The following is a 26,191-nucleotide window of genomic DNA, read 5'->3' as shown; positions in this document are numbered from 1 at the left end:
AAGACGAGGTAAATGACTAATACATATATTAAATTTTTCAACAATTTCTTACTTTATTAAATAAATATGGTTTACTTCAATATTTCTCAAATACATTTCTGTTAGAATTCACATAACTTACAATAAATACATACCACGTAGCATTGCATGTTTATTAAGACTTGTTTAACAACTGTTGCTAAAAAACACAAAAACAGGCAAACGATAACTGCGAGTTTACATTCATGGGGGAGCGATTAATATTCCCCCCCCCCCAAAAAAAAAGGGAACGATTCAAATTGTTCTCTTTGGATATTTTGGATTTCATTTAAACTGGCAGTTATTATTGGCGGATTTTAACACAAGAAAAAAAAATCAAATAATTATCTTTCAGTCAGATAATTATCTTTTAAAGTTTTAAACATTAATTTTCGTCAACATTTCTTCACCAATTCTCGGGAGGTTACAATGAGAACACAACTAAAATATGTTTCTTCTTTATTTTTATTCTGCTTGATATTTAGACGCTTGCCTTGAATAGTTTTGGAGCTTCATTTATAAAGAGAGAGAGAGAGAGAGAGAGAGAGAGAAGAATAAGAAGAATGACATACGTTAAATAAAAAAAAACTTGGGGAGTAAAGCTGGGAGTCACAGTCGAATAATGGTCTGATTCAAGACTCGTCTAACTTTATCAGAACTTCCTACAAGTGAAGCTATTTTAAATTAATCCTACATTCTGCTTAACTGCAGTTGTCTACCAGCAACATTCCTAAACTTAAACTTCCCGTCAGTCAGAAAATGGCAAATCTTGATATTCATGAACTTTATTTAAAAAAAAAAAAAACTTGTCCCTTCAACTTATATTCATCTAATTATTATTTTCTTACCGAATTGAATAATCTTTTATGAATATATATTGAATAAGTATTCTAATACAAAACCCTGGGAACCCCCCCCCCTCTGAACACTATTTCACGTCGCCCATTACTGAACCAATGTCCTAATCTTCTCACTAAAGAAATAAAATAAAATAACCACAAGGAAGCTAATTTTCCGGAGTACTCCAGTTTTTCAGTGAAGAAGAGACTGAAGTTGAATGAAACGTTGGCAATATGCCCACCATTGCTTTCTCAGAGCCTCCGTAGTTAAGTCGGTGTAGACGAAACCTTTGGTCGAAAAGACCTGGGTTAGATTCCCGTCCGTGACGTGAGGAACCTCTGGTTATCTTGTCTCTTTCGACTAAAGGTGAGTTAGCCGGTGTCATACGGCAGTAAGGAATTTTTTCACCCGGAAACTAGGGTTTTTCGTCCCCTAGAACAGGTAAACCGGCCCACGAACACACACACACACACGGATTGCAGTCAGGAATACTTAAGACCCAGCCATAGGTCTAATTCATCAGCTATGCCGTTCCCAAGTGCATATAAAATTGTTGGTGTGTGTGTGTGTGGGGGGGGGGGGGTAATATGGTGCCGTACTCCGCGTAAAAGGGACTCATGGCCGTTATATCATCGTACGAAAAGAGCAAATAAATTTAATTTCTCCCTAGTTTATTCAGGTTGCAACTCTTATCGTTAACTTTTCTATTCTCTAGTTTAAGTACATTTTTGTATATCCTTCTAGCAAAGCTTAATTATCGATAAAACCAATTCGTATTAAGCCCAATAATAATGTGCTTTCCTGGAAATGAATTCAATAGACAAGAAATAACATACTGTTCCCTTCGTACAGCATGTGAAAACACAATAATAGATAAGACTATTACACTTTTTTATAAAATCTTTATCAAGTAGCTTTATTTTTATCCTCCTACATGTTTCGCCAATCTGTTTCTATTGGCATCCTCAGGGAATACAATTCAGTAAGCACAAAATGAAGGTTACAGACTAGGTTAATACCAATTTTTTGTATGATTTAGAACCATCGGTTATAACCTAGTCTGTAACCTTCATTTTGTGCTTACTGAATTGTATTCCCTGAGGATGCCAATAGAAACAGATTGGCGAAACATGTAGGAGGATAAAAATAAAGCTACTTGATAAAGATTTTATAAAAAAGTGTAATAGTCTTATGAATAATTGTCAAGAAAAATTCAACACAATAATAGATGTTGATTCTGATGCACCTTCATGTGCAAAATTATCTTTTGTGATTGCGTGATACTCATAGAAAAATACATATAGCAAAAAAAAAAAAGAAAAAGAAAACAATTTTTAATATTTGTGGAATAACAGAAACTGTTATTGGCTTATCATTCGACAGAACCGCCTATTACAAGGGACTCACTAAGGCATAGGATATGGAGAATTCGTGGATTTTGTAAACAGTACATTATTAACGCTAACATCAGAACCCTCTAACAAGTAGCATGTTGGGACCCCTTCAAATATATAATTGAGGAAGTATATGCTGCTTTAATTAATGAATTTTATAGGCCTTTGTAGCCCAGAAATGGTGTAGGCAGCCCAAAGAAAGACCATTCTAGGTTCGATTCTAGTCGCTAACTAGAAGAGCTTTTTCTGAGTTTCTTCGACAGGTTTCCGAGTTAGTCAATCTCTGGCACAGACAAGTAGCGTTTTTTCAGTCTGAAACTCTGTTTTTAACTCCGCAACTTAAGAAAAATTGACCATAGAACTCCCACCACTTCAAACAATAATGCATAAAGATTTTCTACCACTATCCAAATAAGGATGTACAAGGTGTCCCTGAATTCATGGCCCAAACGTGAGGGGATGGTAGTACTCACCGAAACCAGCAATATTCGTCATAGAATATGCGGCCGCAAACGCAGTGAGGAGTCGGAAATGAAGAACAGACAACATAGGTTTTCAGAGTCACATTTATTGGAGATAACAACAAATGCTCAAAGTCCGCCCACCAACGTTGATACACGCGGCACAACGACGGAGTAGTGATTGGCGTACCCTCTCGTAAACACCGGGCTTGTCGCGCACATCGCCGGCTGCGATGGACAGTCGGGCGTCTGCGCCCCTACCGGCACAGGGCTGCGTTTGCGGCCGCATATTCTATGACGATCATTGGTGGTTTCGGTGTGTACTACCATCCCCTAACTTTTGGGCCATGAATTCAGGGACACCCTGTATATGAGAGGGTATATGCTTATTAAAATTATTGATAGCACTGGACCAGCTATCTGTGACTGGCTAAGAGTGAAAATTGGTTACCCCACCTGGTCTTGAAAAGTTAGTATTAAACTGGCTTGTCTACTCCCTTTGGAGAATAAAATGGTATTAGCGCATTTATTTTATTTATTTATTTATTTTCATCATCATAACGCTAATTACGGATATGAACCCTATTGGTCTGTTCCGGTCTCATTATCCATTTAATATCCTTTTTTGAGGTCTACCCGGCCTTCTCTTTCCAAATGGTTTATATTTTATTATTTGTCTAGAACATTTATTTTTATTTTCTTTAACATATATATTTTGAAAATATCAGTACATTATTTATTTATTTATTTATTTTCATCATCATAACGCTAATTACGGATATGAACCCTATTGGTCTGTTCCGGTCTCATTATCCATTTAATATCCTTTTTTGAGGTCTACCCGGCCTTCTCTTTCCAAATGGTTTATATTTTATTATTTGTCTAGAACATTTATTTTTATTTTCTTTAACATATATATTTTGAAAATATCAGTACATTATTATTATTGTTATTATTATTATTACGTAACACCTCCAGGGAGTCCAAGGACTCATCTTGGGAGGACACCCACTACTCTACTTCGCTAAATACATTTCATCCTCTCCAGTACAACTTAATTATCCAACTACGACACTACTACCATCAGTGCCATCTATCGTCAATCATCACCAACAAGAGTATTTTTTTGTCTGTAAATTGCGTGTGCTCTGAAGGACGATTAGTCTGTACACGGGATGAAAAACCTGAGTTTCCGGGAGATAAAACCCTGCTACCTCCGTATGAGGTCGGCTAACTCACTTTCAACTGAAAAAGCCCATGCAAGAATTTCCCTCGTAACGACGAGAATTGAACCCAGGTCTTTTCCAATCAAAGGGCGCAATTTCAGCTATTCTTCCAATTGCGCTACAACGGCTTACATTATACCTAGAAACACATTGCTATAATTATGTACAAACAATATTCACTGCAGGCATACTATGATGAAGGAATAGTAATTATACTTTATTCAATGTAAGTTGCTTAGTCTTCAACTAGTCTGATTTCAAAACAGATTCACTTTGAAATAAGATAATAACAGGAAGTCACTTCCTTTGATTCCTCTATTGGTAACCCAGATTTGTTTCCTTTCTTGAAATGCAAATGTGGGACACATACAAAAGTATTGTAAACAATTTATCGCAGTAATTCTTGCGCAATATTTGGTCAAATGGTCTACAAATTTTGAGAATTAGAAATGTGGGAGAAGTGAGGAGAGATGACTGAAGTAAATATCCTGCAACCTATATGGAATCCTACAAAAGTTATAAAAATCTCCCGAATTTTTTTTTTTGTTTGTTTGTTATTTATTTATTTTTAACGTAATCCGAAAGTACTTCTCAAGATATCGAATATGTAACTTGCCACTTCAAGCTTCCAATAAGCTTGAATAGCCAAAGAAAATAATCTTATTCTTCAACTAAGTTTTCTCAAGTCGACCAGTTCGTGTTCCTCTGACGATATAATTAAAGTCAATGGGTATAAAAATAAAAATGTGTATTCTATTAACTGTTTTTATTCGATTCTTCTTCTTCTTCAACCCACTGAACGAAGGTCTCCCAATTTTCTCCATTACATTCTATTTCCAGTCAACAGTCCTAACAATTTCATTTTGCCATCTCTTTCTGTGGATGGCAGTAGACAAAGAGGAAGATCTTGTCTACTACACAGATCTCCATTCTGTTAATAAATTCGGCCATCTTGTGTTGTACATGTACATTGTATCTTGCAATGTGTCCAGCTCATCTCCATTTTGATAAAAGTTTTTCCCTTAAAAACTAATGGTAAATCACTTCTGAAGATATCGTTAATCCTCCCAAACGCCAACCAACCTAATTGTATCCTTTTTATAATGTTTTAATTCTTCAACTGAATATTTAAATTTATCTTCAACTCAATTTGAGAAACTTAGCCAATTCCCTAACTTTTATTTCCAAGTTTAGTTTTGCATCGTCTGCCAACAGAACTATATCACCAGAAAACACAGACGAGTCAACATTAGCAAATTAGCGCCACTAGTGGATTATCAAAAAAATCACTATTCTCACTTCTTGATTCGCGTTTCTTGCCGAATTCAAATCAGCAAATGCCCTGATTTAATTCAATTATTTAATAGGCCAGCCCTGCTTTTATAGAACTGGTAATAAAATCATAAACACATTACATTAAAAAAAATAAAATAATAAAAAAATAATAATAATAAAAGAGCAGCATAAGTAACTTGGCCTAACATAGTTTACTTTTTTTGGATAACAGAAGTATGCACGGCGTGTAATAGATGGCAGCACACTCTCCCAACTGCCCACTAAATTGGAATTAACAACATATATGTGCAAGTACGAGATGACAAATGTATATATGTATTTGCTATCTCAAATATATATTATTTATATATAAATAATATATATATTTATATTAAAATTAATGATCATTAATAATAAAAATTATGTACGCTAATCAATAATTAATGATTATTATTTAAATTTATATAAGGACAAAATAATCTGGGTAAATTTGGATATTTTAGCTAGGCAGTTATTTGCTAAAATTATTTAATTAAAATAGAGGAGCAGAGTGAAAGCGTTCCCTCAGCGAGTCATAGCTTTAAAGACAAACGAACCGAATAACCACAAATATTATGAATTGTCTTCAATGCAAACACCAGATGGAGCCACATTTCTTTTTACCTCAGCAGTTTCTCAAACGCAAATACAAATAAAATTTCACATCGATGTGGTATAGAATAAAGAACACCTTTTCTATTCCTTGTTCATTGTTACAGTTATATACTAAAATATTCGATTACAGAAATAAATAAATCATATTTTTGTATTAAATTAATAATGAACTGTAGTTTAATAAATTGACATCACTAGCAATTTCTATAAAATAGTCACCCAGGCTCAATGAAACTTAAAAAATAAATAAATAATAAAAAAAAAAAACATATGCTAACCCCTTTTATTCCCCACAGGAATAAAAAAAAGTAGGCGAGTCTTAGTCCTATTTAACTTCTGGAGCTGGAGGGAAGTACAGTAGCCAATCAAGGACAGCTGCCAAAAATAAAATAAAATAAAATAAAATAAAATCGATTTTAACGAAATGTTGTGGAGATTAATCCACTAACGAAAGTAACTTCCACTAATAACTGAAATATACCACTGCTTGTTATTTTAAGTAAATAAATCGTAAAAATAAGATATTCTCTTCAAGTTTGATTAATTTAATAAAATAAATTTTTTTAAGTACAAGCTAAAGCAACTCCCATGCCGAGGATTGTATTCTCGTAAGATCTCTGGTCAAATTTACGAAACTGTCAGAGTTTCTACAAAACATTCGGCTCGGAAATAATGTTGGATCTTTAATATCCACTTTTTCTATGTAATAAACATTTTAATATTAAATTTATAAAAAGTCTAATATATAGCTCAATGGAAGTTACGTTTGCATCCTCGGCACTAGGTTGTTCGAAGAAACACAAGTTCTAGTCCAGTTGCTGACTAGAGGAACTTTCTAAACCTTTCGTCGACCGGTTACCGAATTAGTCTATCTCTGGCATGAGAAAGCGGTTTTTTTGTTTGTTTTTTTAACCCGGGAAACTCGGGTTTTTTGTTCTGTAAATCAAGAAAATCGACCACAGAACCCACACTATCTCAGACAATAATATATTATGTTAGGATTAGAAACGCAAAATGGCGAAAGTCATCTCTTTAATTGGTGATACTTTTGAGCCAGCTACTTCTGTATGGCTACCGGTGGAAAATGAACTGCCCTCTCAGTCTCCTAAAGTTAGATAGGACTAAAACGACCTAACCTACTCCCTGTAGGAAATAAAAGGCATTTGCTGTTTTTTTTTTTTTTTTTTTTTGTAAAATTCCAATACACGCCATCTTTTAGATTTATTATTATTATTATTTGACACCTCCAGGGAGTCCAAGGACTCATCGAGGGAGAGCACCTGCTCTACAGCTCCGTCTCCACCATTCAATCACCAACAGAAGAAAGCTGAAATACTTTGGACATAAAAAGAATGGAAGAACTTCTCAGAACAGTAACAGAGGGTCAAGTGCCTGGAAAAAGGGGAAGTGATAGACTCTCATTGAGATGGAAGGATGGTGTGCCTGGAATGACTGTCTTCAAAGAGTTGAAGCCTCCAGAAAGGTTCACAGCAGGACTACCTGGAGAAAATTAGTGTGGCACATCATCGAGGAACAGAGTGACCATCCAGTGTCTGATGTCCAATGAAATTATAGATATGGATAGTAGGTCTCGCGAAAAACAACAATATTCACATTTGAAAGTTCAATGCTAAACAGTTTCAAACGACTGTATGTAAACAATATAAAGAGGCTGCTGTAGTCATATGCATGTAACTAAAATGAGGATTTAAAACATTAATTTGTATTTTGGGGTTAATCATAGGTCCGAGACTAGCTGATAAAAAAATGAACAGAAATTTTTATTACCACTGCAAATCATAATGAACAAATCTATTTTTCCCCGTTATAATATTAGTGTAATCGGCATATGATTTGCAGTGATGATAATTTTTTAAGCAATAAAATGGTCTATAACTAGACCGCTTGACTGCTAAAAACAATTCAAAATTATTACAATTCTTCCCCGGCACTCATTAATGGTACCCCCCTATGAACTGAAATTCGGTCATAGGTCACACACGCCCATTTGTCACATACTGGCTCCAAGTGCAGAAAGCGATAGGAACAGGGAAAATTCCTATCAGAATAAGGAAACACAGTTTCAAGGAAGTATTCTTGTATGCTGACTCTGAATGGCTGGCTTCTTATCAGGGAAACTAATGAACGTGCTTACAACTAAATAAAAACATTACATTGTGTACGCTGATATTTTTGTTTGGGTTTTCAGGAAGAAATCCAGATATGAATCAAGGATATACATCTTTAACAAGATGTTACAACCTATGGATTTATAGTAACCCTGCCATCTCATTCGCAATATTAACGCAATCATCATAGTTTTTCTGTTGAAACTATTTCTGTTGAACAACAGAAATAGCTTCTTTTATTTTACTTTCTTACTCTTGGGAATTTATCCTTAAATAAAAAATGCTTCACTTCTTATTAGAGATGTGAAATAATGCCAACAAAACTTTTGTTTTTTTCTCGAATCACTACTAGAGGCTCTTTTGACAGAGCAATCTTTTACTTATGTAATGTTAGTTAACACTTTCATTGCCAAGCTGAAAATTGGAATTTCGTGTGGTGGCCAAATTTTTTTTATTTTTATTTAGTTAGCGACGTCCACGCGATAACGCGTGATCGGCCGTTTGGTGAGAACTCGCATCACGCGATATCGCTTGATTGGCAATGAACATGTTAAGTAATACGAAGTTGGGTTCCAAGACAACAATTCTCGAAGCAGAGAATATTCTCAGTTATAATACTGTTACAAGAATTAGATGGACTGTTGTGTGATTGCACAAGCTTTCAGCTTATAACAAGCCCTGGGGTAGAGCTCTCCTATTAAGATAAGATTTGCATCTCCTCCCAAGTAAGACTGGAAAAACTATGAACTTCATGTGACTTCTCTAAAGATATATTTTTATCCTTTTCCATTACTATGGAGAAAGCACGTTGTTGGTTTGTTTCCCCTCATATTTGAAAAAGATTTCAACTAAATTTGTTATTGTTTGCAGGGCAAGTTCGAGTAATGCATTATAATAGCAACAAGGTTTTGACCCAAATGTTCGAAGCAACATAAAATATCCGATCCCACAGTAATACGGTGAGGCGATTCGAAAAATATATACCTTTCGTATTCTGTTAGTAAATATGAATGTTGAATATTTGAATAGCTATCAAGACTCCTGCACTGTGGAGTGATCGTGATATTCCTGAGTTGGAAGAGGAAGAAGAAGACATGGGAATGGTAAACACACTTTTGTTTTTAAATCGAGTTTCTTTAAGAACTAATATGCGTGTGAGGGAGGGGGGGAAAGAATGAAGTTTACAGGAAGAGTTGTCTGTTGATATAATTTTAAATATAAAATAAAATATATATTTAATAACATATAATTTCAATTATATAAAATATAATTGACAATATAAAATTCATTTATATTTTCAATTGTAAGTCTAAATTTATTTATCAATATTTTTCCCTCAATGCGGATCGCACAATATTTTACGATTATTAGGATACATGTTGATTAAAATGCGACCTTCCGAACAACTATTTAGCTAACAATTACATCGCTGACGTCGATGTAATCAGCTAAACATAAAATAATGGGACCTTATGAAATTAGAGGTCGTATGACCACTGTTTCAGTTACAGCAGACATAATTGCACCCACATGCCCATAGGTTTCTGAGTAATGGAAGAACACTTTCTTAAAGCAAATTAGATCTGTTCAGTAAAACAAACTTTAGTTAAAAAGCACAACGCTAAGCCTAACCATTAAACCTAAGATTGAAGCCCAGATGGGTTATTCCTAAACATCGCTACCTTAACAACCTCAGAGGTTACAACATAACCCCCATCCCTCCTACAAGCACAGTTAACGTACGAGTGATTTTGCGGGACCAGACAGACCGTAAGACCGTTGATGGGTTGAGACCTAACTCGGTCGACTGCCGATGACAGCGTGTCGCTCACTTCGCACCATTAAATCCGCCCATCTGACCCTATCCCCTTTCCCCCCATTCTGGCTGTCGCCATCCACATACGGACTGCCACGAGGGGGGACGGACTGCACCTCGTCATTAACCCTTGCTCAAGATAGCGACACTCTTCCGGATGTTGACAGGAGGACGAGTTTTACCCCCTACACCGGATGTTGTATTTTGTGGCACTTTTCTGTCAGTAGATGACGCTGATGGCGATTCACAGTGAAGAGATTCTAACGATCAACAATACTTGTGAGTCGGATATCATGACAGTTATTTGTTTCTATTGAAAAAATTAGTCATTGAAATTGGTATCCATAAACAAGGGAAAAAAGTGATTAATTTATCGATGTTTATTTTTATGACTCCTCAGATTTTTATGATTTAATACTGCGTGTTTCTAAAACTATAAAATTATCACTAAGGAAATAATAAAACTATAATTAATGATTTACTTAAATAATAAACAAAAATAAATTCGCATTAATATAAGTAATATATACATTTACATATAATTAATAAATATAATATAATTTAAAACAAGCAACTTGTTAATATTATTAATAATAAGAATAACATTTAATAAACAGAAGAGTAGAAATAACGTATGCAGTTGAATGCTGAGTAAAAAGAGAAATTTGTTAAATTCAGTTCTGATAAATAAATAAATAAAATGAAATGGAATGAACTGCTCATGAGCAGTTCAATGTGAACAAACAACTGGTCTTGTTGACGAGGCTAACAGAGATAGACCAATTGGATTTGCCGTATGTACGCAGATTTACAAAATGATCAATAATACGAGTAAAAAAAAAAAACAAAAAAACATATATATATATATATATATGTTTTTTTTTTTTTTATATATATATATATATATATATATATATATATATATATATATATATATATATATATATATATATATATATATATATATATATATATATATATATATATATGTTACGGTTAATGTGATAAATCCGGTTATTATTAATAATTGCTGGTTAAAGTGAATAATTCCTAGAGGAGTCTGTTAAATGTAATAAAAATATGTTTATAGGTTTTATATATAGGTTTTCATTCTCAATAGAAATTATGACAGCTTAGGTTAGGTTAGGTTAGTTTATAATGAAAAAAGTAAGGAAAGTACTTCTTTTGCACTCAATGAAATCAAAAATCATTATAACCTAACCTTTATCGGTTGGAAATCATTATAAACTAACCTGACCTAAACTAACCTTTATTGGTTAGGTTAGTTTAGGTTAGGTTATAATGAATTAATAATTGCTGGTTAAAGTGAATAATTCCTAGAGGAGTCTGTTAAATGTAATAAAAATATGTTTATAGGTTTTATATATAGGTTTTCATTCTCAATAGAAATTATGACAGCTTAGGTTAGGTTAAGTTAGTTTATAATGAAAAAAGTAAGGAAAGTACTTCTTTTGCACTCAATGAAATCAAAAATCATTATAACCTAACCTTTATCGGTTGGAAATCATTATAAACTAACCTGACCTAAACTAACCTTTATTGGTTAGGTTAGTTTAGGTTAGGTTATAATGAAAAAAGTAAGGAAAGTACTTCTTTTGCACTCAATGAAATCAGAAATCATTATAACCTAAACTAACCTGGATGTCGCATGTCGAACCAGAGTGTAGTCGAAGTTTGTCGTGGGCAGATTAATGGGGATTAAAGATAAACGTTGTTGTTGTTGTTGGCCGAGCTTAATGATTGCGGGCAGATAAATGGGATAACAATTAAAAGTTGTTGTGGGCAGATGAATGGGGATATTAGATAAATCAGAGAGGAACTGATCAGTGTTTTTCTCCATTGATGAGGAAAGAGGTACAGCACGTTTATCTATAATCCCTATTCATGTGCCAACAAAACGTTTATTTGTTATCCCCATTTATCTGCCCGCAATCATTAAGCTCGGCCAACAACAACAACAACGTTTATCTTTAATCCCCATTAATCTGCCCACGACAAACTTCGACTACACTCTGGTTCGACATGCGACATCCAGGTTAGTTTAGGTTATAATGATTTCTGATTTCATTGAGTGCAAAAGAAGTACTTTCTTTACTTTTTTCATTATAACCTAACCTAAACTAACCTAACCAATAAAGGTTAGTTTAAGTTAGGTTAGTTTATAATGATTTCCAACCGATAAAGGTTAGGTTATAATGATTTTTGATTTCATTGAGTGCAAAGGAAGTACTTTCCTTACTTTTTTTCATTATAAATTAACCTTACCTAACCTAAGCTGTTATAATTTCTATTGAGAATGAAAATCTATATACAAAACCTATAAACATGGTTTTATTACATTTAACAGATTCCTCTAGGAATTATTCACTTTAACCGGTTAAAGCGATTAATTCTCGTAAATTATTCACTTTAACCGGTAATTATTAATAATAACCGGATTTATCACTTTAACCATAACATATATATAAATAATGACGATTTACAAAAGCGTTTTATAAAAAAAGTTATAAAAATGTTGAATTATTTTTAAATTCAATTCTAGAAAACTTAGAGCAGGTTTCAAGCTTTCTGACGCGAAGTCTGATTAAATTTTTCTTTTCTTGATTACATTTTTAAAAACTAAATTAAGATTTTATTTAAATATTTGGAACGTGGTCTTATGCTCTTCAATGCGCCTTCAATCGATTCTTTTTATGCATAATTTATTGTATTATTATACTCATAGTTGGCAACCCGATGTATAATTATTTGACTAACTAAAGAAGGATAATATATACACAATAATTTTTTTTTTGTAAACTATAGTATACTGCTGAATTCAATAAAAAATTATTTCTATATATTACAATTATTAATTACAATCCGCCATATAATGTTATCGATTATGACAAATCATATCATTGATCAGAAGAAAAATTGAGATAACAGAGAGAAAGTAAGTCATAAAACTATTTCTTAATCGTAGCATTTTTTGTACAGCATCATCATAACAATACAGCTGTTTTTATGTATGATTTAAAAAATAATATTTGATAGGTGAGTATGATTCACGTATTAAATTTATTTTGTCCATGTTGCGCATGTTATTTTCTGGACTCTGGTTGAACATTTTTTTTTTTTTAATTTTCGCTTCACATTTGTCGCTGCCAATTTTGATACTGCGTTTCGCAAGTCAACATGTAACAGTTCCACTTGGCCGGACGGAGGATGTTCATGTTCTGTTACTTAAAATGTTCTCTAAAATCATCTTAATTTTGCTTTTAATCTGGTCTTTCCTTTTAGATAAAACAAAATTATTTATCCACAATGCATACATAAACCAACACGTTAAGATAGGGGGAAAAAATACATAAAGAAAAAAAAAAAAAAACATTTTTTCTTTTTCTTTTCTTTTTTTTTTTTTTTAAACGATTGTTTCGACCACTTCCATACCACCACGTTGTTTTATGCAATGGAGATAATTCTCTTTTTTTTTTTTTTGCATAATTTGGCTATTAAAATAGTCTTAAAACCAAATTCCATTAAACTTCATCTAGGTAGAAAGAAATTATTATTATCATTTAATTTTACTTATATATCTATTTTTTTTCTAACAAAAATATCCTGATTTAAACAGAACAGTTTTCTCTTTTGCATATTTTTGAAATATTTTGTTAAATTTTAACACTCAAAATAATCAAATCAGATCAAATAATCAAAAACAAATTAATTATTTCGAGTTGACGCGAAAAATTGTGTTCCCCACTGATGTAACTATCAAACGTCGTAGAACAAAAATGCTTCAATTAAATCGAGTCTCAATAGAGATTTTTGAGATAGTATATAAAGAATTGTTTTAAGCAGAAGGAAACAGTTAGAAATTATAAAAACTAAAATACACACCAGATTATTAGGAGGAGGAGGAGGAACCAACTAATCAAATTCCTTCAAATAGATAAATATTATTGAATTTGTCCATGTATTCACTCCCACGAAAGTAGCAGAATAAAGTCTTTAAGGTTTCAATTTGAGATTATCATCCTAATGAAATTGGATCATTAAAAATCACTAAACTGCTTAGCTACATTTGAGATCAGGATTATGTTCGATCACTCTGACTTTTGCACTCTCATTTCTTGAAATCATGCCAAAGTGTTAAGTGTAGTTACCCCATTTATATCTCATTATACTACAAGGGCTGTAGTATAATGGGGTATTGTTATGCTGATACTTAAATGATTCATTTTTATAGAACTTCCATCGCTTAGGCAACACAAAATTGTCCAGAATGACAATATAACATTCACTGTTCGTTTTTTGGACACTACGACAAGGCTTCCTAAGGTAAAGGACAAGCATTCCTACACCAAAACCCACAAACTACACTTAACACTTTAATTACCAAGAAGAAAAAGCTTCGGTTACGCTGAGAAACCACTGGGTTGCTAGAAAACCAACTTCAAAAAGGTGGTTTATGAACTCAAGGAACTACACAAGATAGTTAGATCAGGATTCTGCCAACATCCATGCGCACGCGAGATTCGAACCTGCAGCTTTTGTAATAAACAAGCAGTAGCTTTTACTAAGCACTCTCTTACCTTCATATTTGCCAAATTGTTTGTCACTGCTACGCGGTATTCAAGACAGCTGCAGAGGGTTTTATCCCAATAAAAATGAAAGACCAAGAAACAGTTGGAGAGAACACATAATTTTTATTTTGATCTGGCACAAAAAAATAACAAAAAAACTATTTACTTTACTGGATTTGTAGCAAATAAAAAAATAAATTACATCGCCAGCTTAAAAGAAAGAGATGGTGATGGATAAAAAAAAGATATCTCTCAGTATTCTTCTGGAATACTGGAAGACAGGGATATCATCCTACAGTCACATAGTTATACTAAGTTCTCAATCTCCTAGAGCAAGACTTAATGGAAATAAAAATTTTGATTAGGTTAATCATATTGAACAGACCCCTCCATATTCATTGTTTCATTTAACTCAGTACATTTCTTTTTATTTAACTGAAGGTTGTCATATTCTGTCCGACATATTTTAATAAATGTCCCTTTGTATCACTCATGAAGAAAAGCCTTCCATAAAAGAAAAATATCATTAACATTATTAGAAACTTTGCGGGCCTTCCTCAATATGAATGAGATCAGAGACAACTCATTCGAAACTTCATTTCATTGCTATTTTTTTCTTTTTTTTATTAAACTGATAAAAGAAATGAATAAAAAAAAAATTAAATGTCTTCATTCGAAAAATCAAAATGCATCCCTCCCCACACACACTTATATAGTAAAGTAATGTACGGAAGAATGGGACATAGTTCTTGACAGGCAATAAAAACATCACATTAATTGCCAGTATTATAAATCGCTAATGTCCAGTAGCATCCAGCAATGAATCATGGAACTCCATGGAGTTGCCATGTAATAAAGATAAATAATATGAACATTGTCCATCATTTTATTATTACTCAAGGGATTTCTTCATATCAATACAGCTTTAAAAAAAAATCCTATTCCATCTTCCCGTTTGCTTCCCTCACTCAAAAAAAAAAAAAAAAAAAAAAAAAAATCAAGTTTCTGGGAATAATAATCCTATAAGTAATCTTAGAGTGCCGAAAGCTTATATAGATGCTTAATATCACTGCAGCTGACAAGAGCTCTTTTAGATAAATTATATTAGTTCCTTAAAATCTTTTATGATCAGCAAGATAAATCTTATAGCATTTTATTAATCTTCATAACTATGGAAACAGCGACAATTCCTTTAAGAAAAGTGGGATCAAAATTTTTTTGCTTCCCCATAAAGTATAATAATAATTATTATTATTATTAGTAGTAGTATTAGTAGTAGTAGTAACAAAATGAAAACAAAATATTGTTAATTCGGTTCTTGCTCAAAGAGGAAAATTATTTTCATTCAGAATCCGTTAAGAAGGATGTAGCAATTGAAGACATCATCATTACTCAAAGGATTTCTTCATATCAATACAGCTTAAAAAAAAAAAATCCTATTCCATCTTCCCGTTTGCTTTGTCTGTCCCCAAACACACACCCAATGCTCGACTCCACACTTCACATTCCATCCTGTTCGAAGAAACATTCATAACTCGTTCACTAACAGATGGAAGCCACCGACAACACCTTCCTGATGTACGCCGCCACGAGTTTATGCGTTCAGCACGTGCCACGTGAGGCCAATACGTGAGCGGAAGTCGTATGACCTTCCAGAGATCTGTTTCATTCTCGGCGCGCACAGCTTCCACTAGAAATGGTGAAAACAGCAGCGACTCTTCCCTCACATCCTCATCTCTGTCTGTCTTCCACTATCCCACCATTCTCTATGCCCCCCCCCCCCTCCAACAAACAGCTGTTTCCGTTCTTTTTTTTTTTTTCTATTTTTTTTTTTTTTAAGCCGAAATTCTAGTGCTCCTTGTCCGCTACCGTTTCCGTTTTGGTGAGTAAATTTCACTTCCTCACGTCCGACCCTTTAAATATCAGTTATTTGATTTATGTCTAGGATTTATATCAGCTGAGAACGTTGCATCCAGTATTTTAATTGTCCGTGACAAAATTCCAGCAGGTCTGCAACAGCGAGTTTGAATAAAATATCACGTATCATTTTTATTACATGATTTTGAAAATGAACAGTAGTACAGTTAATTTCTACTCTGTGGCGCCACGAGTTGGTTGTCATGGTTTCTAACCAACCCAAACAGAATTTATTAATTCCCATTGGGTATGATGCTTTGGCGTGATTTTAACAATGTTCCTAACTTTCCACGTGGGACCGCTTTAATATAAGCAAAAACCAATTTAGGAGGTAGTTTGACGAGATTTATTAAGTAGCAAATCTTTCTGTAGTATGTTGAAACTGTTCGATGTGGTAAGTGCGAGATGAATTTCTTTACTTGGTCTATTTTATTGAAAGCGCGTCGGGCTATCTTTAGTCCTTGGGGTCTCGGCTTACGTAAATGCCCAAATTGAGATTGCTTTTCTGTAGTCGAAGGAAAACCACTTTCTAATGACTGGTTCCTTGGCCGCCAACTCAGCAATACCAAAGATAGACTCAACCCTCGGTTGACGCACTTCCTGGTTTACACGTGTCAGATGCGTCTGAGTCAAAAATGAAGTTGTGAAAGACTAAATAAATAAGACAAAACATTGGAGTGGGTGATTTGCGTAATAAAATTGGTCAGCTTTGAACTTGTTTTACTTATAAAGTATAGGAAGTTCAAAGTAACCAATTTTAGACTTTATTATAAAGCATAACACATTTTATAAAAGTATAACTTTCGTAAAATATGATAATAGAAGTAAAACCAGTTTGCTTACTTCAAAAGTCTAAATGAGTAAAATAAACAAAAAAAAAAAGTCAGCCTGTTGATTAATTTAAATTAATTAACAATCTAGTCTTAATAAATTCCACTGTAGGTCTGGATTCCTTTAATGAGTTTTGAGATCTTTTATTCAGTGAGTATCAGATGCTTCATTATTTTCGTTTTAAGTGTCCTTCACTTGAGCTCACAGTCATCTTGCAGAAGTAACTCATGCTCATTCGGTGCAAAGGAAATAACCGAGATGCCATCTTGTGGTTTCAGAGGCGCCAAACGTGTTGGGGGACAAGAAAAAAAAATCTATTTTTGTTTCGGGACTGGAGATGAGCTTTAGGTGAGTGACTTAAAGTATCTCTGAACGCACGCGTTCCTTACACTCATCTGTACGATGCACCATTGGGAATTCTGAGAGGAAAAAAAAATCTAAAATAAAAAGTATGTACTTAACGAGAAATTAGAAAGAAAAAAAATAACTATAGGAAAACAATAACCGACATAGTATCAAAATCGGAGATTATGATATTATTATTATTATTATTATCTCCACTTTTTTTTTCCATCTCCACAGCTCCAGTTGACGAGTTCGAGGGAGAGGAAGAAAAAGGAAACAGGGGAAAGAGAGAGGGAGACCATCTTGCTTTACAAACCTTTGAACTTCTAGTTTAAAAAAAAAAAAAAAAAGACAAAAATGTCTCAAATTATTTCACTATTAAGGAATCGTAAAGATTTTAATTTTTGTGCTCATCAGCAGTGAAATCTTCACAATAAATAAAATAATTCGAAAATGAGAAAACAGGTAATACCTCACCCCCGACATCAAGAAATATGGGAAAATATAATTTGGCTGGTCTCTATTTGGAAAGGGCTGGGGGAGGAAAATAGCCGGATAAGGAAAAAGAAATTTATGTGGAATAACAAGTTTGGTGATTATGATAGATTTCGAAGTCATCTTGGAGAAATATTACTGGTTGAAGAACTTGAAGAAACAGCAGTCGGTGAACTACTTAAGAAAAAATTACTGATAGCAGTGGCAAGTTGTATACTTAGAATGATAAATGAAAAAAATCAATCAAACAGGAACTGTATAGTTATGAAGAAAGACGTATTCAAGCAACTTCAGGTGTCCAATAAGCGACGGGCTGGTCTCACACCTAGCAATGAAATTTTTCTACTGCCTAAAGATAAGCATTGAGCCCACAACCTATTGGTTGGGGAGTAGAGACGCTGCCCCTTAGATCAGGTGGGATGGCTTTATGAGATCACTTTATCCCAGTATTTCGTCTCGATAAGGCATGTTTTATTGATAGAGGAGGAGTAGAAGGATTGGAAATGAATGCTTATGGAATACTTCGTACTCTAGATATTGACAAGGCAGCTGCAGCTGGTCTGGATGCTATTTCGCTAGAGCATTCAAAGTCATCATGAGAAACTCATAGTACTAATGATCCATTGCAAAATAAGTCTTGAAAGCAACAGTCCCTAAAGAGTGAGAAAATAGCGTAGTGGTATACTGGATTCAAGCTATAGACCAGTCTGCATTTTTTCAGTGGTTGTAGCAAAGATTTTTTTTTTAAAAAATAGTAACAGCTAATACACAGAATTAGGCAGAAATAGTAAATTTATTCATGGGATCGATGTGGCTTTCTTTGGAGTAGCATTTGAAAAGTTGGAGTTTAAATATCAAGGTAGTATTAGTGGACTGGCAATGCTACCAATCCACTTGTGTGTGGGAAGCAGCATGAAGGAGACGAAGGCTTATTAAGTGGAATTTCAGAAGACTTAGATGGAACTACATTTGGATGAAGTAGAGGAGACAAGGGGTTGTGGTATGATGGAGGATAGGGAGTTAAAGTTCAGAAAACATTACAAAGGTGGTGAAGGATACGCAGTGGATTGTTATAAGAGTAAGAAAAATGACTAGAAGAGATAAGGATGTGGTTCTTCCGCGATAATCCTTATCCAACTACATTCGTATGCTATGCAAGATCTGATCACCTGGATTTCAAATGACCAAGCAGAAGAGGATGTAAATGTACAACGGTTGGTAACAAAGGTGATTTGGGGGATGCGGAAGTCGGCAATTGGGATAAACTGAGTGCATGTGTGTTAGACAAAGTCTGGTAGATGAAAGGAGGATTGACATGATCGAAACAAAAGCTGTTAAGAGGTTTACTGGATGGATTCTGGGAAGATTTTTCAAAGAGTAGAACAAGGTGAAGGCAAGGAAATGGCCCATCTCTAGAATTCACCTGGAGGCAGTTGGTTGGTTGGTTTACGACAAAAACAACGACAGCTATGAACTCCATATATCATGCTTGTTAACTGAGTGTATTCTCCAGCCGGTTTGCCTATTTTTCTAGATGAAAACTGTGAAGGAGTCTAGGAAGTGATACGATAGAATTGGTACTTCTTAGAATACCCATCGCAATGAGATTCTTGACACCAAGAGAGCCATGCGACGATGATGTTAACCAAAGCCAACCTTCTTTTTAATATATATGTGGTTAGTTTAATATGAATTTAAATTTTACTCACCAATTGCTGAATGTTTTAGATTAGACAAAGTAATTAACATACGCATATTATTTTAGAGCGCACGGTTTCATTTCTAGAAGGAAAAATTAAATTTTCGAAAAAGAAGTTTTCACAAAAAACATTTAGGCACAACAAATACCAACAGCGAGTTATCTAGATTTGTAATGTCAATAACTCGTTGTTGACATAACAAATGTTCTTCATTTTCTTGTTTTCAAACTGCAGTAACTACGAAAGACGTTGAATGTTTCCTTTTAAAAGCATATAATTTCAATAGTTTAATATAACAATTTAAAATAAGTATTATAAACTTTTATAAGTAAATCATTTTCACTGAATATTACATTTAAAATGATTGTAATTTGTACAATTATCGAGTATTTAGATTTAATTATAAGAAAGAGTTTCGTTTATTCGATTTACAGCCGAAGCAACTCAGACTATGAGACCAGTACGATTTTTAAAAAAATAATAATAATAAATAAATAAAAATAAATTAAAAAAAAAGGAAAGAAAGAACGAGTTTCCTGGAGGAAAATACCAACGACGATATGTAATATATATATATATATATATATGAAAAACCTTTAATGACTAATACCGAGAGATAAAAAGATGACAAGATATATTTAAAAAGATACTACTAGTTAACTAGTTTCGTTACATGAACATCCTCAGGTATCACAATCAAAGAAGTATATAAAAAATTACAGAGACTTAAAATTGTAATAACAGAACAAGTATAAAAAGACAGTAGCGTGTTTGAAAAACAAATGCGAGTATGAGTTTCAAACAAACTCGAAAAGAAACTCGATGAACTCGAAAGAAAGATTGTCGAATCCAGGGAAATTTCTCTAGATTCCTCTCATATCAACAACAGCCTGAGTTAAAATCTCTCTGACGCACACGTTGCTTCTGTTCAGTACTGGCGCACTCGCGACAGCGCGTAGTATACGTTTGTTTGGAACTCATACTCGCATTTGTTTTTCAAACACGCTACTGTCTTTTTATACTTGTTCTGTTATTACAATTTTAAGTCTCTGTAATTTTTTATATACTTCTTTGATTGTGATACCTGAGGATGTTCATGTAACGAAACTAGTTAACTAGTAGTATCTTTTTAAATATATCTTGTCATCTTTTTATCTCTCGGTATTAGTCTTTAAAGGTTTTTCATAATATTCCAACCGAGTAAAAATGAATTCTGAAAAGAAAAAAAAAAAATATATATATATATTATTATTATTAATCCTGATACCTCCAAGGAGTCCGAAGACTCATCGTGGGAGGACATCTACAATTCTCTCTACACCTAACCTCTACTACGAATCATCTCCATCAACGCCATCTACCGCCCACTTCCAACACCACCACAACTAGTAATTTTTGTCTGTAAATTGCGTGTGTTCTGATGGGCCGATTTGTATGTATGCGGGATGAAAAACCCGAGTTTCCGGGAGAAAAAACCCTGCTACCTCCATATGAGATCGGCTAATTCACCTTCGATTGAAATCGACCAGATAAAGATTCCTCCCGTCGCGACGAGAATCGAACTTAGGCCTATTCCAATCGAAGGGCGCAATGTACCGTCGTTCTTCCAATTGCGCTACGGAGGCGCTTATGCGCAATGTACCGTCGTTCTTCCAATTGCGCTACGGAGGCGCTTATATATATATATATATATATATATATATATATATATATATATATATATATATATATATATATATATATATATATATATATATATATATATATATATATATATATATATATATATATATATATATATATATATATATATATATATATATATATATATATATATATATATATATATATATATATATATATATATATATATCCTACTAGCTACTAAAACAGTTGTCATTTTTGACTAGTAAAATCAATAAAGAGATTCATATAATTATACATTGTATACTATCGTATACACACTCACACAAAGAAAAAGAAAAAAAAAAGAGTGAGCAGCTTCTAACGTCCTCCGAGATGGTACTTATATTCTCTATTTCCTGAATTGTTCAAAAAAAATGTACTACTTAAAATATTGGACTTTTTTTTTTTTAATTTTTTTATTACTCTGTGGTTTTCTTTATTCTTTCTTAACGTTTATAAATGGGTTTATATAAATGTCAAGTATTTTGAATGTTTATAAATACATAAACGGATAATACGGTTGATAAGTTTCATGTGCACGAATATGATTTACCCAGAAATAATTAATGGTTTACTTTTGATGGCGACTAAAATATAACATACCAAACCCACCATAAAATATGCTTGTGCTTATGTCTCGAGAAATTCGCCATTCACAGAATTAAATCCAATTAATTACATAACTAAACATGCTTTCTGAGAGACAAATGCTAGCAACAGTTTTCCTCGAACACGTTATCCAATAATGAGGAATATAGTCAACATTTGACGGCAACAAAAACATATAATACATACCGACAGACCACTTACATTGATTCATTAGTTTCTCCAAGTATACAGTTTATTTCTGTGCTTCCATGGCATATCAGAGTTTCCCGACGGGCATGAATACAAAACATATATAAAGTACATATCTCTTCCTGCAAGCCATTCATCAGTCACACTTAGAAATAATTTAAATACATTTAAACCCTTACTTAGTTTCTTATTTTTGTTTCCTGTGTTATTCGAAATAACGTACCCAAAGAACAAATACAAAAATACCGATATATACACCTCACGAACGAAAGTAAATAACTGAACACAATACCTTAATAACCTGGAACCCAAAATCAGTGAGCGAGAATCATAAATATCTACTAATAAACAGAGCAAACATTTAGCCCAAACGCAGATTGCGCTACTAAACTCAACGCAAGAAAAAAATAAAATAAATATATATATATGTATATATATATATATATAATGCAGCATAAAAATGTATCGAAATTTGAAATTGAAAAATAAAGAACTACTGAAATTAGAGTCATCAATCCATCAAAAGCTTTTTATGCTAAAATCACGATTTAATTACAAAAGAGAGAAAAATATGGCGATACAATAATCACTTCATGATTCTGTGACATTTTTTTTTTAAAGTTATTTTATTCCAGATTTATATATTTATTTACCCTTGAAAATTGCTAGGTTTATGCTCATATATAAGATCTTATATTAATATCTTCCGGATATAATTTGAAAGGAATATTTTCTGAAATACAACGTTCACATTCATAATAACACTTGGCATTCTGTTACTGCGGATTTGGCGTCTGCATAATTGGAACTGCGCGAAAGCTTAAAATATGAACATAAAATTATGGAAAGTATAATTCATATTATGAGGGAAAAACATTCGAAGTCTAAATTCATTCAATGATTATTTATTCACTTAAATATATTTCTTTTGTGACTGAATTGTCCATGAGATAAATATAAATATGCTGTCTAATTTTGTTTAGAATGATTGCAGGATAAATGATAATATGGAATACTTGCTTTGTATTCTGAAAATTTTAACTTTCCAGTTTAAGTGCGGTCTTTTTTTTTTTTTTAACGACCGTAAGGAACTCTTATTAATGACCTTATCCTGCGATGATAAGAGTTGGAAACAGGCCACTTTCTAATTTCCAAAAAAAAAGAGAAAAAAAAAACATGAATAGTGTTTTCTCTCACACTCGCTCTCTCTCTCTCTCTCTGTAATGAAAAGATTTTAGACGAATTATTTACTCATACACAACTCTTCAATTTTTAGTATGTCATTAACATCGCTTTGTCCCTTGCTGGAAACAAAGACAGTGCGTCTGTAAACAGCAAGTCTTGGATCGAGTGTCAGCAAAGAAACTACTTTAAATCGCGATGTACTTTCGTTTCGTTTGATTCGATGGATTATTTTCTTATAGAGATATCGTTTTATTTCCAACAGGCATTCCAATCAATAGAAAGTGGATTTCAGTTCCACTGTGGGCATGGATATTTGAGAATGGCTTTAAGTGGTAGACGGGGTAGATAGTTATTTAAGTCCTCCAGTAAGTAAATGAGGAAGGTGTGCGACCACCCTATTTACTTATTGGTGATCTTAAATGACTTATAAACCTTAAACCTTTATGTTTCGTCTCTAGAACAGGATTACTTAACATTTAGTCACACACACACACAGCACTGCCTAATACTTTTAGATCTATTGCTTTTTATGCGTGGAATTGTCATAAAAAAATCACATCTGTTGCTTCATAATTTTCAAATATTTTCTGCAGAAATTGTTAAGTATTGCCGGAAATATTTCGCTTCCACTTACGACCAATCAATAATATTTAAAACTACTTGTTTAATTACTTTTTCATATAATCTCAACCGGCATAACGCTGTTGACAATATCAATTACTTCATATACAAAGAGCATGCTTCCTTTTTCTTTTTTTAAATACTTTCTCTAGAAGTTGTTGAACATCCTCACTTATCATAAGGAGACACTCCAGAAGACAGTAATGATTATAAGCAGATTATTATGGAGCAGGCCTGCATTTAATATTCATTTCAAAAGGAATATTAAATATTAAATTAAATTAGAAAATGTTTTGAGATTAATGTCTCAAAAATCTTATATTAAACTGTACAGAAACTGCCATTAGTCAGTACAGTCATTAATTTGAGCGTTTAATCTTTATTTAATGTTTACCGTTCTAAGTTGTTATTAAATTCTGTTTTCACATTTTTTTTATTGGAGATGTAATCAGTAAATCAGTAGAGAGAGAGAGAGAGAGAGAGAGAGATGGTTTTTCAGGATTTTGATGTATCTATGAGTACTTTAGTCTTGTAGTCTCAATTTTTCTCCCCATTGGGTATTAATTTTGGTATTAACTGGTCTTGACCAGTGGATAAGAATCTCTGATCTCCAACCAATTGAGAGTGGGTTTCACCCCATTGTTTCATGAATATTTGTAAATATTCAGGTATGAGATGAACATCACCGGATGGGAGACCACCACCCTACGAACACACTGTTCCCGGATTATCTACTCCCCTTAGCCCGCTAATGATACTGTGCTATAGCTTTACCAAATTTCGTGTAGTGACTATAAAAAAATAAACATTTTGTCCTTGATACGATTGTTTTTTTTTTTTTGTTAAAATTTTGTTTACTATGATTTTTCTTAATATTCTTTATAATATTTTTATTTGAACTTAGAGAACTAGAATATATGCAAAAAAGTCAAATGCAACTGAGCACATATATTGTATACCTTTTATTATTTACAATCTTTCATTCTAAAAGAGTGTAAATAAAGCAACCGCCGTCATGGTGGCGGAGATGAGAGCCAATCGACCATAAGATGCGGTGATTAATACCCTTGAAGGTAATGGATGGCAATGCTGTACCAATGAAGTTTAACCGAGGTTCGGCTGTTGCTGTTACCCCCCTTGGGCGATGAGATTCGAGTTTTTGAGTTCGCTCTCTTAGGGTTCTTGCCCTTAAGGGAGCAATTTGAGTCTCCGGGGAAGGCGTTCTCCGGCACGGCCCGCTGAGGGGCTTTGTCGGTGAATGATTTTCTTCGGAATTTGAGCGGTTCTGCTCGGTGGTGGGGGAGCCCGTCACTGAGTGGAACCAACGCTGAGATATGGACGGTCTTTCGCCCACTATGGAGTGGCTTAGAAATTGTCCGATTTTTTGAGAGTTCACCTTTACTTAAACAGTCGGTGATTAATACCCTTGGAGGGTAATGGATGGCAATGCTGTAGCCAATGAAGTTCTAACTGAGGCTCGGCTATTGCTGTTACCCTCCTGCCATGATCAGAGCTTTAATAACTCAATAACACCTTATCTCTACACTGTCCTCTACAGATAACGGGGAAGATGAAAGCATTCTTGCTTCGCTCCTTTAAGCCAGTCCTTATAAGGACTAACCGCCGTCATTACTAGAAACAATGCTGTATGTTGTGATATCATTCAGTCCTGATTAAGAGATTAAGATAGTTTGCATTTAAAGTACAGAACAAAAATCAGGTGAATATTCGAAAAATTAAGTATAATAATAAATTAATAGAAATAATCTATTCCATACTTTATTTTTCTGATGTAAATACTTTATAATAATGCCTTATTTATAATGTGAATATTTACAGTTGTGAACATTGAATATAATAAACTCAGTCTTCATTAAGTAATTATTTTTATTTGAATATATATAAATACACTGTTCAAAATAAATACAATAAATAAACATGGCACAGGTAAAATGGGAGGGATCTGATAAGGCACCATTGAGACGCTTCAACGTCATCACTATAAACAAGATAGCTGCCCTTGTGAAAGGCTATACAAATTGCACACAAAAATATGCTCAAAATTGTTCTACTTAGATTTTACAACCATATCAATCTTCTGGATGCTAAGATCCGATAAAAATATATTTATAATACAAAATTTAATGTTTATAAAAGTATAAAATTTTTATATATAGCAGATACATGGAAAATATGTAAATCTGAAATTTA

General features: G+C 33.3%; 1 protein-coding gene across 3 annotated transcripts in view; it reads right to left on the bottom strand.

The window, feature by feature from the left end:
• Window positions 1–22,448, bottom strand: part of LOC150103143 (uncharacterized) — a 120,952-nt gene extending 98,504 nt beyond the window's left edge. For 2 of the 3 annotated variants that reach the window (XM_090397668.1, XM_090397666.1), the window contains exon 1: window positions 22,187–22,448. Coding sequence is in view for 2 of the 3 variants with exons in the window: in XM_090397666.1 (XP_090253792.1) it covers window positions 22,187–22,196 (10 nt within the window). In the remaining variant the exon portion in view is untranslated. Of the gene's footprint in view, window positions 1–22,171 lie in introns of all 3 variants that reach the window. The other variant, XM_090397664.1, reaches the window with a different exon arrangement.
• Between the last annotated feature and the right edge of the window lie 3,743 nt (window positions 22,449–26,191).

This window comes from Typopeltis vanoorti, chromosome 9 (assembly GCF_054136105.1).
Source record: "Typopeltis vanoorti isolate ZY-2024b chromosome 9, IOZ_Tvanoo_1.0, whole genome shotgun sequence".
Lineage (NCBI taxonomy): Eukaryota > Metazoa > Arthropoda > Arachnida > Uropygi > Thelyphonidae > Typopeltis > Typopeltis vanoorti.
Note: the sequence above shows the minus strand (reverse complement) of the source record. Positions and strands in the feature narration are given on the sequence as shown.